Here is a 20716-nt window from a genome sequence, read left to right on the forward strand (position 1 = left end):
TTTGCTTTGCTTTAGGTCATGGAAACACAGTAAAATCCATCTATTGCTTACCAGATATTATGTTTTGTTATCCCTGCTTTAAAGTAACTTCAATTTATAATATGACCCATTAAATAAAATCTTATCAATTTGACTGAAGAAGAAAACTACATCTAAATTCCCGAAAATGTGGAATATGAAAATATCTCTTATACCCCTTTAATTATGAGAATGAAATTCCAACAAGTTAATGTTTCAGTGGCATGATGATTTCTATGTTATGAGTAACTCCTATTAATTGCAAAATCTTGCAAATATAGGTGTGCAAAGAAGAAAATGCATATTTATTTTCTACCATTTTGATCATCTTCTGGTTTTTAATATATACTTGTATATATACTTTTTATTTATTAACTTCAACAAATCAAAAATCCAAGTATAAGACAGACTTTTAAAACTTAGTAACAATAAATAAACATTTTCAATATTCTGCAAGAAGATTGGCTGTATAGATTTATGGTATGAACAATAATTTATTTGAGCAATTCTTTATTGAAATACATTTAATTTCTACAAATATTATAAAGGCTTTATTGTTTAAAACAACATACACACATATATACACAGACACACACTCTTAAATCAATACGTACATATCCATAAACATGTTCACATACATTTTAATTCACAAATACCTTTTAAAACTCTATTAAGCTTAGAAACTTCATCTCTATCTCTGGTGACAACCAGGATGGATGGTAAATTTATTGTGTGGTAATATTCATGCTGTGGGTTATTTTAACAGGTGTGTTTGTATTGTGATTTTGAATGAATAGATATGCCGAATTTTGTATAATTTATCCATTTTTCAAATAGCATTCTGTAAAGCGCTTTTCCCACTTGATATTCACTAAAACAGGCAAGGTGGGGATTGGGAAAAGACTTCAAATAAGTTTAAGAAATATTGAGTTAAATAAAGTTTAGCAGGCTTTTTATACAGGAAATCACATTTATCAAAATAATCTCATTTACCAATTTATAGTCTTTACCACTTAGGGGGAAGGAAATGAAGATATGTGGATTGCTATGATAAGGTACAAAGAATAAGCCCAATATTATAACTTTGTTTTGGTTTGTAATTAGCCCTGAGTGAAGTTACCTTTTAAGTAGTTAAAAGGCAGGATATGCTTAAAATTCATGTTGACTTCATTTTATTCAGAGAGTGGTTATCATGAAAATTGCTTGACTTAAAGTATTCTCTCTTTTTTATTTTTAAGTGAAGCCTGATCCACCATTAGATGTGCATATGGAAATCACAGATGATGGAGATTTAGAGGTTTCTTGGCACAGCCCAACATCAGTACCGTTTCCACTTCAATATCAAGTGAAATATTCAGAAAATTCTACGACAGTTACAAGGGAAGTAAGTATATTTCAGTAAATAATATGAAAACTTGAGTTGCTAAAGACTAAAGACTTACCCAAATCCCATAAAAATTATCCTCTGCGTGTTAATATACGTGCTCCTTTTTAGAGCAAAATGAATTATTATTGAATGAATTATAATTTCGTTATAATTAATAAATACATATACACACATGCACGTGGCCACAGGAATTCCATTTGCAGAAACTTTAATTCATAATTATAACTGTTTTTCAACTACAGACTATTTTTTTACAATTCATCGTTTTAGTATTGCTTCATATATTCGTTTACACATTAATTTATTGATTTTACCGTAAAGTGTGTCAAAACTTTCTTTATTCATTAAATATTTATTGAGTACCTCTTTGGTGCTGGGAGCTGTTCTGTGTGCATCGGGAAATGTTGAAATACTAGAACAGGATAAGAAGAATTTGGGGTACCGGTGGGAAACAAAGGTTATAATAGTAAATGTAACCTACATTTAACCTGGTAGGCCGCATTGAGAAGGTGACATTTGCAATGGATTTGAAGGAGATGGCCAGGTGTCTGACAGAATTAGCTTCCAAGCAGAGAGAACAGCAATGCAGAGGAGGCCACTGTGGCTGAAGAAGTTAGCCCCAGTAGTGGTGGACAGTATCAGTGGGGTAAAGAAGGAAGAGCTCATAAATAGCTTCTTGGGACATGTGACTGGTTTTGCTATTACTTCATGAAACTAAGTGTCATATAATTCAGAAGTAAACACCAGTCTTTTTAGATCTGGGCTAATTTTTTTAAGGTTTTATTTTCACAAAGAGAAGATTGGTAATACTGTGTCATATATGGGAAAAAGTAGAGTTAAGGTGTCTGTGGTTTTCTGCTCTCTCATCTATAGAGATAATAGGATTTTAACTATGGGCAATATGATATTGTTTCATGCTTTGCTGATGCTTTCCATCATTTTTAGTCTATGACTTCCACGGTCTTAAGATGCCAGAGAGTTTAATAACTTTGGAGAACATTATTGGAAAACTGAATTTATTCACCAGATCATTTTTAGCCAGAGGTTGTTTAGTGCAGGGATTGTCTCAGATGTTTTACTCTGGTTTATAAACTATGTATTGACTCATGACCTGTAGATTATTCTCAGACTCAGGTCCTTAAAAATTACTCATGCTCTCCTTCCACGCAGCTGTCCTCTAGGAACCCTCGTAGCTCTCTCTCCACCACTGCACTTCATTTTCTATCACATGTGTTATAGATGGCTGCAGTGGCTTGATTTTAGCTTCATTTCTCAAAATTCTAAAAGTCACATTCATTATATTTTTTTAACACATGGGCTATCTAAAATTATATTAAATAATATACTAACATTTGTTATTTGGTCACTGATTGCTCTTTTAATCACATTGTTATCAATTAACTACTCTGCAAGACTTTAATTGAAATTTGTTGAGATCACTTTTGGTAAAGGTTTCATATTAATTTGATGCTCTGATGTTTTAAAATAATACTTAACAGGCTGATGAGATTGTCTCAACTACGTCCTTTCTAATATATGGTGTGCTTCCTGGGTCCTTGTATGAGGTTCAGGTGAGGGGCAAGAGACTGGATGGCCCTGGAATCTGGGGTGACTGGAGTACCCCTCGCATCTTTATCACGCAAGGTAGGTTTTGTGATAGCTTCTGTTGAGAGGGAAGTATATTTCTCAATTTGCCTATGGTACATTGTCAGCAGGTTATGTTTTATGACTCTAAAACAAAAGCAGGGGCACAATATTTTCTTTAAATTTAGAATAGGCTAATTTGTTAATTAAAATCGTGTCAGAATTCCTGTGTTTATATGCTTCCACAGCAGCATCTTGTTGAAATGCTTTTTATTAGAAGTTAATATAAAATCCCAAATTAACAAATTCAGAACATCATTCCATTAGTAATTCTTTAATTTATGTTTGAAAACCAAGTATATATTTATTTGATATAAATTTGAAATATTAAAATTTTAATATTATATTCCACATAACAGATGAATTCTTGTCACTCCAAATGCTTGATTTTACAGTTTTCAATATATATATATATATTTTTTATTGTTTCAAGGATTTATTTATTTATTTATTTCATAGTACTGGGGATTGAACCCTGAATCTTGTGCATGGTTGGCAAGTACTCTACCACAGTTACATCCCCAGTCCCTGAATTTATTTTTATCATCAGAAAAACTGCACTTTATTATAACTTCTTCATGAAGATGATGGATGTAGATACATAGGAGTTGTGGCATAGTCTTAGCCCTGTCACATGCTAAGTTGTGATTATAGGAAAAGACTTACTGGCCCTTTGGTTGTCTGATCTATTTGAAGGGATTTTTTCCTTATTCTGATTTTTTCCTTATACTTATTCCTTATTCTTAATTATGAATATGGAATATGGAATTATAAATTTGGAAATAACAAGTACCATTTAAATATTAAGCAAATATTCAAGTCATTTAATGTGATGAGTTTATTTATTGATTACTTACTACTAAAAAGCATTAATTAGTCAGAAAGCAAGTAGTATTGCTGGTTTACTGTAATTATGTAATTATATGATGGTATGTAAATCTTAAAATAAAATCTTAAATATATAACCAGGTTCAGATTTCCCTGTTGAAAAATAACCACAGTTGACAGGTATGAGGTATGCTTCCTGTATTTCAGGCAAGTGTACAGTTAATGAAAGATAGACTATTCCTAATCAAGGAATTCTTATGGTTCTATATATATATATATGTATTTATATATACACACACATATGTATATATGTAAAATCTTATGGATTCTTATATAAATACACATACACATATAACAAGTACTATTATTTCTGTTTTGTATATGAGATTGAGATTTGGAGAAGTAATTTGTAAAAAAAAAAGTTTACACAGTTAGTGGTAGGACTTGCTGTCTAACTCCAATGTCCATTGCAAACATACTACAAGGCAGATTAGTGCACCATCTATAATTATAATTATGTAACATTTCCAGTGACACCAAAAATTGGTACTCAAACCTATTAATCAAAATTATGTAAAACATAATTTCCTTTGCAGTATGTGGGAAATGAAGTTTTAGAGTTGCATGGAGTTTTTTGTTTGTTTCTTTGCTGAATTGTCTTGGCAGCAGTGTCTACTTTCATAGCAATTAATGATACTTGCACTTTATCCTCTGAATGGTATACAACACCACAACAGGTTTCTCCAACCTTGGGAACTTTCTATTCTTTGTATAGAGAATTCTTCTTGCTTAAGTCAAAGTTCTTAATATTATTGGATTGTCTTTTATTGATAACAGCATTGATATTGACCTATGAGATTGACCTATGATATTGTCATGAATTTATATACCATGAACTAATATGAGCACCTCACTTCCAATTTGGATTTTATCATTTTTTTTGAACAGAGATTGCCTGATATAGTCCTGTCATAGCAAACAATATGAATTATTATTACCTTTAAAGTTCCTTTTATTCATTGATACAGTTGTACCTACGAAGTGTGCAGTTAATGAAGGATTGATTATTCCTAATCAAGGAATTCTTAGAAATTCTCTTGAAAGGAATTGACAGGGTTTACTCTCTATAGCTGTTGGAAGGTCTTAACTTTTAGAGGAAAACCCAGATCTTTTACCAGAACTGACCAAACCTTAGAATATTGCAATTAGGTTATGATATGTACTGAAAACAACTTTATTAAAAGCATTTTTGATGTTATCAAAGAAGAGAAGAAATAGACATTATGCAATTTTCACATTTCACTGTTGGCTGCTCTTATAATGGGATACAGACATTATTTTCCTCTTAAAGAAAAATAGATACATTTGCTCCAAGAATTAAAAACCTATTTTCTGAAACAAACACCTATTCAAATAACTGTATCTGAAATTTTTTGATTCATGATTTATATTTTTTTGAGTAATTCGTAATTTTAATATTTATCAGAATTCATCTTTTAATAAAAGTTCATTCATGTAGATCTTGCAAAGATACTGCTGCAAGTGACTGTTACTAAAACATATTTTGCACTGAATAAGCCTCTGTGTTTAGAAGACAGCGGAGACATTCCTGACAGCTTGATTCACTTGAGAGCAGGAGTTCTTGAGACACTGAATAGCTGCCATGAACAGGCATTTAGAGTCTTCCAGCTCTTAGAATACTGGTTTTATTTTTGTCAGTGTATTCCTGGAATGTGTTGTGAATCCTTTTTACAAGATGTATGTCGCTTCCATGATGTTTTCTGTCTTCATCTGAGCTTCTCTCTTTCTTTTCTTTCATTACAGATGTCATATACTTTCCCCCTAAAATTCTGACAAGTGTTGGGTCTAACGTTTCTTTTCACTGCATTTATAAAAATGAAAACAAGATTGTTTCCTCAAAAAATATTGTTTGGTGGATGAATTTGGCTGAGAAAATTCCTCAAAGCCAGTATCATGTTGTGAGTGACCATGTTAGCAAAGTTACTTTTCCCAACTTGAAAGCAACCAAGCCTCGAGGGAAGTTTACCTACGATGCAGTGTACTGCTGCAATGAACATGAATGCCACCATCGTTATGCTGAATTATATGTGATTGGTAAGAATTCTGAGGTTTTGTTCATTTAGTTCCGCTAGACACATTTTTATTATGGACCCTATATCAGTGGCCTATTAAAGACGTTAGGACAGTTTTTTTCATTAAAAGTTCTGGTGTTTTTGCTTTATATTAATATTTTAATGTGTTTTAAATAGATGTCAATATCAATATATCATGTGAAACTGATGGGTACTTAACTAAAATGACTTGCAGATGGCCAGCCAATATAGTCCAGTCACTTGTGGGAAGTACTCTGCACTTGAGGTATCACAGGTATGTGTTATTTTTGCCGCTTTATTTTTCTCTGTGTATGGTGAAATAAAAATAAAAATTTTCCATAGAAATACCACTGATAGAGACTGGGATTGTGGCTCAGTGGTTGAATACTTGCCTAGTACATATGAGGCACTGGGTTTTATCCTCAGCACCACATAAAAATAATAAATAAAACAAAGATATTGTGTCTGTCTATAATTAAAATTTAAACAATAAAAGGAAATACCACTGATAATAGTACTCTTGTAGATTTTCTTCCTGAAAGCAGAAGGTAGAATATAATTAGTGGGGAAATTTTTGAGGGATTAAATAAGTTGATAATTCTTGAAAATCATTTATACCTGAGGTTTAAAAATTTGTAACTTTTTTTTACTTCAGATTATCTTATCTAACAACTGGTTTTCTTTCCATGTTTTTTATTGGTGCATTATAGTTACTTACAACCAATTTTCTAAAATTGCATTTTAACTCTTAAATGATATTCAGGAAAAAATAGTTTATATACAATTTAATTTGACCTAGAAAATTGACTAGAGTAGAAGAATGTGGAGGATTAAAAAAGTTTATCATTTGGCTGAAGATTAATATTTTAGAAAAAAGAGGCAGACACAAAATATTCTAATAGACAATATGAATGTTTTTTAGAACTGGATGATGTTTTAGGAAATATGTTAATGAAGAGTAAAATGTTCTAATAAAGAGAAATGTGTGCCTGATTTTTACCTTTCTTTGTTTTAAATACAATTTGAGAAATCAAATTGTGAAGGAACCGTTATAGTCATTTCTGTAATCTTAAATGCTCAGTATATACCACCCCCTGCATCACTGGGCAGAAAAATCAACCCAAAAATCTAATTAATTCCGAGTTATGGTTAGCATATAGTCATTGATAGTTGTAATGGAGACTGTGATGTCAGTTCCTTTATTTGCTCAAGACCATGCGGATGAAGAGGAATAAATGTGAGATTCTTGATTTGTACCCACATGAAGATCACACGATATGTTACCTTGAGATGCAAATGGCTACTCATCTCAGAAGCTGTTTGCTGTTTCAAGCACAGTCACACAGTTTGACACCATAGAAGATATTCATTAAGAAATTTCTAGTCCCATCTTGCTGTAAAAATGAAGTTATTAGAGAATTTTAGTTGCTATGGGAGGAAAAACACACTCCTCTTGAAAAATAAAAGAATGCATTAAAAAAACAATTTAAGAATATTCTCACAGTATTCCTCTTGTCTCTATAAAGCATTTTATCTAGAATGATATCACCTTTGATAAGAAGTTAGATACAGTGTCATTTAAAAAATATAGTATTTTAAAATATGTATACTGTTCTTAAACACTGTGCTCCAATTTGGTCTTTATTTGTATTGGAGACTGAACATGTAGAACATGCTCATTTGTTTTTAGAATCTAAAATTTCTACTTGAAGAACGAATCCCCTCCTTCAAATATTGTGATTTGACTTCTGTTCCTAGTTGCTATGATTCTATTCGTATGAAGTGTAAAAAAAAAAAAGGTGACTATTTCTGCATTTCCCAAATTAGGAAAAATAGCTGTCTTTATCCTACCTGGTATTAGTTTTTAAGTCAATATAATATTCATGATATGGCATTTTACTTTTATAATCTCTCTTTACATTCTTTGCATGGTGTTTTCACATTAAAAGAGGTGTTAATGGAAGATTGTAATATAAACCCCATACCCCATTGACCTCACTAACATTTATAGAATAACCATGGCACTAGCTGTACATTCTTGGGTTTAACTTCCTCAAGCCTAAACTTCCTTTGCTATTATAGATAGGACCTAAAGGGTTTCTATGAAAAATAATGCCATATTTCATTTACTTACAATTAAATGATATAACTTCTAGAAAACATTCAGTAAGTGATTACTGCTGTCAGAATGACAATGATGCTAAACATTTGACTTCAAGTGGATATTGCTATGCTTCTATAGTGTTCTTATGTTTTATCCACAAATGGTCCCTCATCTCTTGCTTTTATTTTTCCCCTCTTATTATTACTTATATCTTCAATTTGGTAATCTTCAGGAAATAAGAAATCATTACAAAAATGAGAAATGAGAGAATATAGATTAGATTTCTTCCTGAATTCCTCATTCCCACTTTGATGTAAAGAGTAACTGCTACTTTTGCATTTGAATACCATATTCAGAGCAAGTAGAGGACAGAAGAGCTGTTTGCAGAGGAAAGGAGAAATGTTTTATATGTTTAGAAGTGGGATGTATTCGTTGAGACTCAAAACTTTTTTTTCACTTTGTTTTCTGAGAAAATGAATAATCTACTTGACTTTATGATTCATATGTGTATCAGGAATTGGTATTATTTTAATTATATTAATTTGAACTCAAAAATATTAGGTACTATCAATTCAGCTATATTGTGTACCATCAGCTATATTTTCCATTTGTCGTGGAATTTAATCCCCTATTTATTGTGTGAGAATTTTGCCTCTTCCCATTCAAAGAATGTTTCCATTACTATTTTTGATCTATACTTTTAAAATTATATCACTAATATATAATATTAGCTTAACTTTCTAAGTATTTTAGATTTTAACTGGATTTATTTGCATTTATTTCATAAATAATATTAATGGAGTATGGGGTTTATTTTACAATTTATTTATTTATTGCATCTCCACTTAATACATAATGAAACATTTTATAGGAGTTGCTGCCTATAGAAAAACATAAGATTAAAATATAGCTGGGAATTCAAGAATGCCTTTCTAATAAGAACATTTATTTGTAGATAGAACATTTATTTGTAGACATAAAAACTATATCTTAAACAAGTCAAAATTCTCAAATATTTTCCTATTGGTTTTATCAGTGTTGTATATTAATTGACTATTTTTGTATATTTTAAGGAGCAGTCTTTATTGTTCTGATATTCCATCTATTCATCCCATATCTGAACCCAAGGATTGCCATTTGCAGAGGGATGGTTTTTATGAATGCATTTTCCAGCCAATCTTTCTATTATCTGGCTACACAATGTGGATTAGGATCAATCACTCTTTAGGTTCACTGGATTCTACACCAACATGTGTCCTTCCTGACTCTGTAGGTATGTTAAACTGTGTTGTGTTTACACTTTATTTTCTTTTTGCAATACTAGGGATTGAATCTCCACCTCTGTCTCCATTTTTATTAGCAGATTTAGTTGCAGATGGATTCAGGATTAATATATTTTGCTATTTTCTGATTACACTGGAATTTGGAAAAAACTGTTTACAATGGAATTGAGATGATTAACCTTAGAAAGTTATACATTTTAAATTTTATTTATAGCATTCAGCAATTGAAATATTTCCAGCACACTATTTGGTGAATTACATGGGTCACTATGAATGAAATTTAGTAATATTTTTCTAAATAATGCACTGTTTTTTGTTAGTGAAGTTATGAAAACATCAATACTTTTAATCCGAAAGTTTAATTTGGATATTCTAGGGTCTTTGTAATCTGGATAGTCATAGTCCAAGACTTTAATTTGGAGTCTGTGTTGTAAAAGCATTTGGAATATTTAAAGTGAAATGCCTAAAACAGACAAGATGATGACGTTTATCATGATATTAAAATATTCTTTTCAAAAGGTGCTTTGACTTCAGAGGATTTAGACAATCCTTTGAAAATTGGAGCTACCCCTTCAAAACCATTGTGAAATCTTTAGGCAGTGACTATAAAACAGAGTGAAAGAATATTTTTGAATTAGAACCTATTTATTGTTAAATGTAAGATGAACTTGTTTTAATTACTAGATTTCTTTTTTGAATGTTAAGTCATAATCAATTGATTCTCTCTCCCATTATATAATTCCCTTGTAAGTAAGTGTTTTAACTTCACGTGACATTTTTCTGGTGCTAAATATCTTCGGACAGCAGAGAATCCTTCTTCCCCAACAGCACATACAGATAACACATCATCTCTTAATTTTCCACATAACACATAATCTCTTAAGGTAGACAGAATGTCTACATTTAATCTTCATCATGGCTTGAATTGCTTAGTGGTTTCTATGGTTGTTGTGGGTAGTGGCTGGTAGTGGAACTGGCCTTGTGAAGTTGATCCCTGAAGTTATGACAGAGGAGCTCTAGAAGCTCCCAGTTATGCTTGGGTTTCCAGGCTTTCAGTTTCAAATGCATCACATTTCCATATTGACTTTTATTGTTAGGAGGAGAGGCCCTCAAATTAAAATATTAAGAACTTAGGAAAATTTCTGTAGTTCACATATTTCATACATAAGCTGAAGTTTTGACTTTAGCTCTGAGAATAGCAATATAAAAAGGTGATAAGAAAATAAGGTAACTTTTTTCTTTGCATTTCTATGGTTTGTTTTTTTACATTATGCTTTAAATATAATATGTCTTTCCTATATATTTAACTTTTAAAATGCTGTTTTGAAATATCAGGGCATATTACTTCTGTTTTTCTGCTTATTAACCTGTTTTCCTCAGATTGTACAACACCAAGATTTTACTTTAAGAGACTACTGTTGATCTTGACCTCAATCTATAAGTAATAATAGACATCAAGAGAAGAGTTTGAAACTGATGCATGTAGAAATTGATGATGTTTTGATCTCTAGTTAAAGGTGCATGTAGAACAGAATTTACTATAAATATTTATCATGTGTTCAGTATGGTAAATTTGCATGCAGAACCAATATCTAAATTTCTAATCAGGTATTATTATTACCATGTTGGAGTAACATGGATATTTTTCTTTTTTTTTTTTAATCAGTCTATTTGCAAAACAGAGATTATCCTTTTCTTATGTATCACATAAAGTTATAGGGGATCAGATAAGGCAATGAATGATTGTTTTAAAAAGATAGTGCTTTTAAATAAGGTATGGAAATCTAAAATGTTTAAATTTTTATTACATAATATTGTTTTTTAAATTTCAAGTGAAACCACTGCCTCCATCTAGTGTAAAAGCAGAAATTACTGTAAATATTGGCTTATTGAAAGTCTCTTGGGAAAAGCCAGTCTTTCCAGAGAATAATCTTCAGTTTCAGATTCGATATGGATTAAGTGGAAAAGAAGTACAATGGAAGGTACACATTTTTCCTTAGCTTGCCTCACTATATGCAGTTTTATATAATGTTTAATAATTTCATGACACAAGATTAATTTTATTGACATAAAAATATATCCGTCTGAATTCTGTAGCTATTTTCACTAATTAGATTGATTAAAGTCTGACCCTTTTAGGGACGAGTTTGCTGTTCCATCATTTCCAAAAGTATGTCTCATAGAACATTGGTCTTGTGAAATGTCCCTTGAGAAAAGGTGTCATGGCTAAACAAATTTAGGAAACCTTGCACCTCTCTATCTTCCTCATGAAGAGTTGCCGTATTTTACACAGTAAAGGTCTGGAGACATAAAGATCCTACATTAAAAAAACATTTGTGAATTTGTTTCATCTCAAGTCTCCCAAACTCATTTTTCTAAGAAACTCTTTTTCCTCGAACATCTATTAATATCTTGTAGTACACCATTGTTCAATGGAATGCATTTTGAAAGAAGCTGCTTTTATTAAACAATCAGATTTGTATCCATAGTGACAAGCATGTATATGGTAGCTTTCCATGACAGTTTCGTGATGGCAGCCTGCAGAAATCTAGCAATATGAGGAACCCCAGTGATGTCCATTAGCCCATAAGTTTTACAATTAAATGAATGTAACAGTTTATCTGCTTGTGGAGCGAGACTAAATGCAGAGATTCTCTACAGAGGTAACCACTAAATTAAAATTCTGAGAAGTCTTTGTGGATAAAGAATTAGAGGAAAAAGATTAGTAAAAGGGTAAAAGAGTACTTGCAAAACGAGGTTGCAAGTGGACCAGTCCAAAATCTTGTCCTAAAGAGATCTTTGACTTAAAGGCACTCAGTCCAATCTTTTTTTTTTTTTTTTGTGTGTGTGTGTGTGTGTATGTGTGTGTGTGTATGTGAGGCAAGCACTTTACCAACTGCAGTCATATCACTCTGAACGTGCCCAATCTTGCCTGATCTCAGAAGCTAAGCAGGGTCAGTCAGGCCTGGTTAATACTTGGATGGGAGACCACCTAGGAATACCCCGTGCTGTAGGCTTTTGTACCCCTCTCCCACACACGCTCAGTCCAATCTTAATATGACTATTTCTGAAACCAGAAAAACAAAATCAGCTGTCTTCTAATTTTGAAAAAGTGTTAAGGTTTTAAATAAAATGCACCAAAGACCTTTTAGATACATGTGCATCAGTAATGATTAACCTAATGCTTTGATTTAATTTACAGGTACATGAGGTATATGATGCAAAATCAAAATCTGCCAGTCTTCCAGTGCCAGACCTATGTGCAGTCTATGCTGTTCAGGTGCGCTGTAAGAGGTTAGATGGACTAGGATATTGGAGTAATTGGAGCAGTCCAGCCTACACAGTTGTCATGGATGTCAAAGGTCTGCAAGGATTATGTAAACATGATTTGAAAATCCATAAGTGTGTGCTTCAAATATGACTGAAAATATTCCTTCCCAAAACATATGTATAACTTGGGCTTCTTGTTGTTTTTGAAGTTCCTATCAAAGGACCTGAATTTTGGAGAATCATTAATGGAGATACTACTAAAAACGAGAGAAATGTCACCTTACTTTGGAAGGTATTCCTGCTTTTTAATGTCATTCTTAAACTTTATGTTTATACTCTTAAAAGATGTACTTATTGTTCATAATCCTTTCAATATTAATCTCTCAAAGGACCTGCAATCCCATATTTTCACTTCATTTTTTAATGTGAGTAGGATGTATAGTGATAGAATGTAAAGAGATAGGATGTATAGTAACTGGAGCATTGGCCTGGAGTTAGTAGACTCTCATTCTTTTCTCAGTTTACCATTTTATAACTATGCTATTACTATTATACTTTGACTTTTGGGGCTTCATTTTACTCATCTGTATAAATGTAAGAGTGGACTAAATGATATTTAGTGTTCCTTTGAGTCCCCAAACTGCCTTATATTTAATCCTGAACAATGTAAATGTGGTCTTCCCCTCATAGCTCAAAAGCATCTAAGACATATGAAACTGTTCTATCAATTTAATGACATATAAATAATGTTCCATAAACAATGGAAATTTGATAGAAATTCCAGAGTATTCTTTCTCCCAATGAATTGATTTTTATCCCAAGTGAATAAATTATTTAATCATTAGACACCAAATGTAAGACTGATTTGGGAATAAAGTAGTATTTATATCACCCTACATATGAGACTCAAGTTCAGTTCTCAGGAGTGAATTAACATGTTTGAAAGTGGTTGCCTGAAAAATTAGGATGTATAAGAGTTTATATACTTTTAGTTTGTAAACCCAATAATACTATACAATTTCATTTGGCTAATAAGCAATGCAATTTTTGAATGTTTTCTATTTCAATATTTTTAATGTAAAGTTTGCATTAATAACTGACACTTTTTAAAAAAAACTTTAATTTATTTAAATTTAAATAGCCACACATAGCTAGTGACCGTCATGATACACACCTCAACTCTGTGTGTTCTTCAGTGTTGTTCTGAGGGAGGGAGATTGACCCTTACTAATCTACCATTTTTCAAGGAACTTGAATGCCTTTTGTTAACTGAATTATCTTTCATTAACTTCGTTTTGTATGATTTTATTTTGGTTTCCTAAACTGAGGTACTAAGTCAGTGATTATGGTTCCTGTGTTAGCCAGCTTTCCAACTGACATCTTACAGGGAGGAGGAAGAATTTATTTTGACTCACAGTTTCTGAGGATTCAGTCCATGGTCAGTTGGCTCCATTGCTTTTGGCTTTGTGGCAGGGCAGAGCATCATGGTGGAAGCACATGGCTGGGGAGATTGGCTGCCTTACTGTGGAGGGGAGGCAAAGGGAGAGAAAGAGGGAAGGGTGATGTCCCAATAACCCCCTTCAAGGACACACCCACAATGTCCTAACTTCCTTTCTCTAGGCCTTACCTTCTAAAGGTCCCACCACTTTCCAGTGACACCACAAGCTATTGACAAAGGCGTTAATCCATGGCCTTTGAGGGACATTCAAGAACCAAACCATAGATGTTCCCCAGGGCTGTGCTTCTCAAACCTCTGGGGTAAAATTTGCCCAAAGGTTTATAATGAATAAGCCACAAGACCACAGGATAAGAACAATGTGTATGTGTGTGTGTGTGTGTGTGTGTGTGTGTGTGTGTGTATTTTTTCCTCTGGCTTTAAGTTAAATAAAAACTTCATTTTGGGGCAGTTTTGTATTTATAGATAAATAGCAAAGATACAGAAAATTCCCATCTATCTCATATCAAGTTTATTAATAACATTTTAGATTAACATTATACTTTGTTATAATTAAACAACATATGTTATTATTTACTGAAATTCTTTTATTCAGATTGAGATTTCCTTATTTTTTTCTGAAGGATTTCTTTTTGGTCCATCACATTAAAGCTTCAGTAGTCATGACACCCTATACTCTTCCTAGATGTAAAAGTTTCTTAGACTTTGTTTTTGATGAACTTGACTTATTTGAGGATTACTGGTTGGATATTTTGTAGAAATGGGTTTTGTCTGATGTTCCCTAATGTTTACTTTTTGGGAGAAAGACCACTGATGTAAAGAGGCATTCCATCATATCATATTAAGGCTGCCTATTACCAATGTGACTTAATAAAGTTGGTTCTAATGCTGCTCACTTGACTGAGGTAGTTTATCAGTTTCCCATTGTGAAATTACTCTTTTTTCCCCCTTTCCATTTTGTACTTTGGGGAATAAACTCAATATGTACTGTCCCTGCTTAAGGAGTGAGAGCTGTATGCTCCACCTCCTTGAGAGTGGAGGATCTACTTAAATTATTGAGATTTTGCATGGGAGATTCATATATTTTCCTACATTTATTTATTTATAACTATGAACAATGCATATTCACACTATACTTTAGGTCATGTTCTAATACAGGTTAAGTATTCCTTATGCTAAGTGCTTGGGACCAGATGTGTTTCAGATTTTGAAGGTTCTTTCCTTCTCTCTCTCTCTCTCTCTTTCTTTCTTTCTTTCTAGTGCATTATAATTATACATAAAATTGGGGTCCATTTTGACAATATTATACAAGCATGGAATATAATTTGCTCCAATTTAGTCCCCAGCACTTCTCTCCCTTCCTTCTACTCCTGTTCCCTTTCCTTTACTAGTCAGTATTCTATTTATTTTTATATTTTATATTTTATTTTTTTAATTAATGGATTAATGTTATCTCATAAGGGACTTATAACCAAATTACACAAAGCACCCTTAAAATTTAAACAATAGGAAAACAACCCAATTGCATACATCTAACCAAAGTAAATATACTAATGGTAAATAAAAATATTAAAACCATTTAACAAAATTTGTCATTAAGGACTTTTGAAGTGTAACAACAATGAGATACCATTCCACACTTATTAGAATGATTAAAGTAAAACAAAAACAACAACAACAAAAAAAAACCTGAAATACAAATTGATGATGAGGATGCAGGACAATAAGAATTTTTATTTATTGCTGATAGGAATGCAAAATCATCCCTCCACTTGGGAAGGTTTGGCAGTTTCTTAAAGTGTTAAATGTAGCCTTACCATATGATGCAGCATTGCACTCCCAGTTATTACCCAGGTGATTTGAAAACTTATTTGTTCACATAAAAACTTGCACATAGATGTTCAAACCACTTCATTCATAAATCACTCTAAACTGGAAGCAACCAAGATATCCTTCAAAAGTGAAACTGTTCTGTGTAATACTGAAATGATAGGTATATAGCACTGTGCATTTGCCAAAACCCATGAGCTTTATAGCACAAGGAGTGATTTGAAACGCATGTAGATTTTTAAAAAAAAATCCAAGGATGTTGGAACATCCCAGGATGGAATATAGACCATGACAAGGTGGTCAGAGAAAAGTCCTTAAGTGGAAAGGTGTGGAGTTTTACTACTAAAGCTGAACGAAACCACAATAAACACTGAAATGTAGTTGATGTGTCTCTCATGAGAGTATAGACTAACAGTATTGAACCACCATACATATCCTAGAATAGAACATGTAAGTAAATGAATGGCAAGTGGTGAGATACAGGTTTCTCACTGTTGGAAGGGGAAGTTACAGATAAGCAAGGAGGGAGGCTAGAGTGATCCATATAGTCATTAATTAGGATTGAAGACATGATCATGGATTCGAGTTGGAATATAAACTCATATTTGGCTTAGTATAGGTGGACTTTTGAGGGAATATTTAGAGATATATGTATATGCAGGAGTTAATTCACACGTACATTTCCGTGATTTGTAAGCTAAGAGCTAAAAGTAATGACACTCAAGTATAAGAAGCATGCCCAGATTTATTTCTAATATCATTATCCAATGAAAGGAACAGCAGGGGCTGGGGTTGTAGCTCAGTGGTAGAGTGCTTGCTTAGCATGTATGAAGCACTGGGTTAGATCCTCAGCACCACATAAAAAATAAAAAAATAAACATATGGTGTCCATTTACAATCAGAAATGTTTAAAAAAAAAGAAAAAGAAAGAAAGGAACAGGGATCTTGAGAGAAATGGCTAATATTAGGGCTGGGGCAAAAACTATATGAGTCTATAGCATCTTGTAGAAGATGTTTATTATTGATGATTACAATAATAAATATTTGTATATTAAAACTGACATGGATTATTCAAATAAGATTCAAAGTTTGCATGACTTTCGAGATATTTCTTTCTTGCTGTAGCTGCTAACATCTTACTCCCAATCTATGCGCAGGATTCTAAGAAATACATGTGTTTGTTTTTCTCTATCATTTCTGACTTAGAGGCATCTAAATGGGGGAAAAAAATAAAAGCAGATTTCTAGTATGTAGTCACCTTTCTATGGCTTTATAAGGGATTGGTAGCTTTTAATCTTACCTCTAACAGGTCAAGATGATTGGAAAAGTTGGGTATGTTTTTAAGCTCTGTAGAATAGAATAGAGTTGTACTCAGTATATATTTTACATAGTAATCTTTGACCTAGTGTGATTTGAGAAAAATAAAACTATAGGACAGAAATGCTGATAGCCTCTGTTGTTTGTTAACCTTTCCCCAATCTTCCAAGCATATCAGAGCAATGACTGACAGATCTTACTAGGATTAATGTAAATGATGAGTAATATCTTCTTAGCTCTTTCTTGTTACTTTACAGAATATGAGAGTTAATTCTTATTTGCTTTTGAGATGAGGAAACCCTACGTCTTGTCATTCTTTCTTTCTCTAAAATTAGAGTGAAGTGTCTTATTAGAAAAGTGTCCTAATTATCTCATTACTTCATTATTTTTGAGGGATTTATTCCCCCAATCTTAAGAAAAAAAAAACCAAAAAACTAAAACAAAGAAAAATGTGGGTGTGGGGGGGGAGAGTAAGTTTCCTATGCTCCATAATTACCCAGACATCTGTATGGTGGTTGTGGTCCCAGGCAGCCTCCATCTCTCCCCACCTTCCCAGTCCCTCCGCATTATTAATAGGCAATGCCTGGTCTGATTCCTGCCTCCCAATGGCAAATGTATAAAAGCTGCATGAGCTCAGCTGATATAAAAAGCACTGTGTTCTTAAAACTAATCAATTTTTATGTTTACTACAGCCCCTGATGAAAAATGACTCATTGTGCAGTGTGAGGAGATATGTGGTAAAGCATCATAGTTCCCACAATAGAACATGGTCAGAAGATGTGGGAAATCACACCAAATCCACTTTCTTGTGGACAGAGCAAGCACATACTGTTACAGTTCTGGCCATCAATTCAATTGGTGCTTCTTTTGAAAATTTTAATTTAACATTGTCATGGGCTATGAGCAAAGGTAAGAAGATATACAGAGTAGTAATCTGTTGTCCCTTTTAATATTTAACTTTTGCAAAGCATTCCCTTTTAAACTTATGTTCTGAGCAGCCTGGGGTTCTCTTTCATGCTTCATCTCTTCTTTGACTGAAAAATAACAAAATATAGTATACACAGGTTATGTTCATGTGATAGAACATTGTTGAAATGGTATTCTAATAATTGAAAATATTCTACTAAATCTAATACTTAAACTTTTGGAGCAATGGAGGTTGTAGGTCAGTGTCCCCTTTCTCTGTGCATGTGCAAAAATAAATTCATATAGTATTTTATGTATAAATATATATTATAGATAGTCTACTATATATATGTACTTTATAATATGTGGTATATTTACATATAATACTTTATACACAAAACACTATACATTCATAGTAATATGAATACAGGATAATTGCTGAGATTTGAAAATTACTGTAGACTTCATTTACTGTGAGGAGCAAACCCTTTTTCATTAATTTTGATATATGATTAATCAGAGAATCAAAGACCACTTTCAATAGGAGTTTGAATTCTGATTATATATTCAAAGTATAAGTTTTTAATAAAAATGCAACATTTTTTAACTTATTGTGTAAACTTCTTGTAAGTTTGACAATGCCCAGTACAATATTTATACTTAAATTTTTTTCAGTAAATGTGTTCTAGAAGTATTTGTTGAATGCTTCAGTGTGCTAAGTGGGGAAGTTTCAACATGAGAAAAAAACTATAATGAGGCATAGTCAATGGATGGGATAGATATGAATCAAATAATCATACAAGTGATTGGCTACTTATAAGCTAAGTGTCCTTAAGAAAGGAATATAATTTTATGAAATTAAAAAATGAATAAATAAAAAGGAACATGACCTGGCATTGAGGATCAGAGAAGTCACCTTGAGGAAATGGTATTAAATTGAAATCTGAAGTGTGAATAGAATTTAGATTTCCTCATTTGTGGGGTGGGGTGAAGAACATTGGTCCCAACAGAGGAGCAGCTGATCAAAAGTCTTTTTAGCACAGGATAAGAAAAGAAGGAAAACCAGGATGGCTTTATTGTAGAAATTTGCAAAAGTCAGAGAAGTAGGCTGAGACTTAGCCCTCAGAGCCTTTTTGGCATGATAGGAATTTTAGGCTCAGATGTGGAAATCGACTGGAGGCTTTTAAGTCAGAATCTGTGCTGAGGGTATTAAAATGAACAGATTTTTTTGCTTTGAAAGTATCACTGTGTCAGCAGGAGAGAAGAGTTTGGAGAGAATCCTAGAGGATGGTTAATAGGCTTGTGCAGGATTCCAGCTGAGAACAATTTTGACTCTCGAGAAAATTCCTTTTTTTAGATCTTAGGTGGAATCATTTTTCTCCTCCATATCATGTATTCCTATCTCTCTCTGCTTATGTGACTCTCATGATGGAAAAATAATTGGTATGTATTACATTTACATAAATTGTCTGCTGTCTTTTCTCCCTTCATCCAATAGGTCATAAGTTCCTCTAGGGTATTAATAAATTTTCATTAATTTTAATTTAAAAATAAATGTTCTCTTTTCCCTTCAGTAAATCTCATGCAGTCGCTCAGTGTTTATCCTTTAAACAGCAGTTGTGTGATTCTTTCCTGGGTGCTATCACCCAGTGATTACCGTCTCATGTACTTTATCATTGAATGGAAAAATCTCCATGAAGATGATGAAATTAAATGGCTTAGAATCCCTTCAAATGTTAAGAAATATTATATCCATGGTAAGTGTACTATACTTTTTTTTTCTTTTCTTTCTTTTTTTTTTTTTTTTGTGGTAATGGGGATTGAACTAAGGCCTCATGCATGTGAGGCAAACCCTCTACCACTGAGCTACATACCCAGTCCTAAATTTACTGTATTTTAAAAAGTTTAGCTCATGGATTAGTATGATACTATATAAATTAATTTAAATAATTTAGCTAGTTAATGAAAACTTTAAAAACATAGATAGTACTACCAGCTTAATACTTCTATCACCTTATCAAAACATTTGATTCTATTTCCCTTGACCTTTTTTCATTTTAATACTTTACATCATTGTAATCATATATCATATATATATTTGACTCAATCCTTTCTATCATTATTTTTAATGCCTATATAATTTTTTATTTCCAAATCTGCTTAAACTACTTGAGATTATTTATGTTGCTTTCAGCTTTACCTTTTTAAAACTATTGCCAAATTGCTTTCCCAAAGTATGTACTCGCTTATAATGTCACTAGCAATGAGTGGGAGTGGTAGGCCACAAATCTAAGCATCTAAGTAACCACTTACGCCAGTGTGATCTCTCAGCAGTATAACAGTTATCCCAAGGGACATGTAAAGCACAGATTGTAAGTGTTTAATACAGCCTCTCCAAGTCAGAGTAAGGATTAAGGGAAAGTAAGTAGGTAAACTAAGGATTACCATGATCTTATCACAGAAAATCATCCAAAGGACTTACACTTTCATTTCATTCCAGAAACTTATAATTTAGCATCAGGGTAAATTTGTTTATAAATTCTTGATAGAGAACTGAGT

The 20716-nt window shown here is 32.5% G+C and overlaps 1 protein-coding gene across 26 annotated transcripts in view; it reads left to right on the plus strand.

Annotated features, from left to right (window-relative positions):
- The window catches only part of Lepr (leptin receptor), a 164786-nt gene that overhangs the window by 121947 nt on the left and 22123 nt on the right, over positions 1-20716 (plus strand). For all 26 annotated transcript variants that reach the window (XR_013427850.1, XR_013427851.1, XR_013427852.1 and 23 more), the window contains 10 exons: positions 1257-1402; positions 2905-3049; positions 5702-5992; positions 6148-6265; positions 9169-9368; positions 11212-11360; positions 12581-12740; positions 12858-12940; positions 17944-18160; positions 19732-19914. Coding sequence is in view for 22 of the 26 variants with exons in the window: in XM_078026434.1 (XP_077882560.1) it covers positions 1257-1402; positions 2905-3049; positions 5702-5992; positions 6148-6265; positions 9169-9368; positions 11212-11360; positions 12581-12740; positions 12858-12940; positions 17944-18160; positions 19732-19914 (1692 nt within the window). In the remaining 4 variants the exon portion in view is untranslated. The remainder of the gene's footprint in view (positions 1-1256; positions 1403-2904; positions 3050-5701; positions 5993-6147; positions 6266-9168; positions 9369-11211; positions 11361-12580; positions 12741-12857; positions 12941-17943; positions 18161-19731; positions 19915-20716) is intronic.

This window comes from Ictidomys tridecemlineatus, chromosome 11 (assembly GCF_052094955.1).
Source record: "Ictidomys tridecemlineatus isolate mIctTri1 chromosome 11, mIctTri1.hap1, whole genome shotgun sequence".
NCBI classification, from domain to species: Eukaryota; Metazoa; Chordata; class Mammalia; order Rodentia; family Sciuridae; genus Ictidomys; species Ictidomys tridecemlineatus.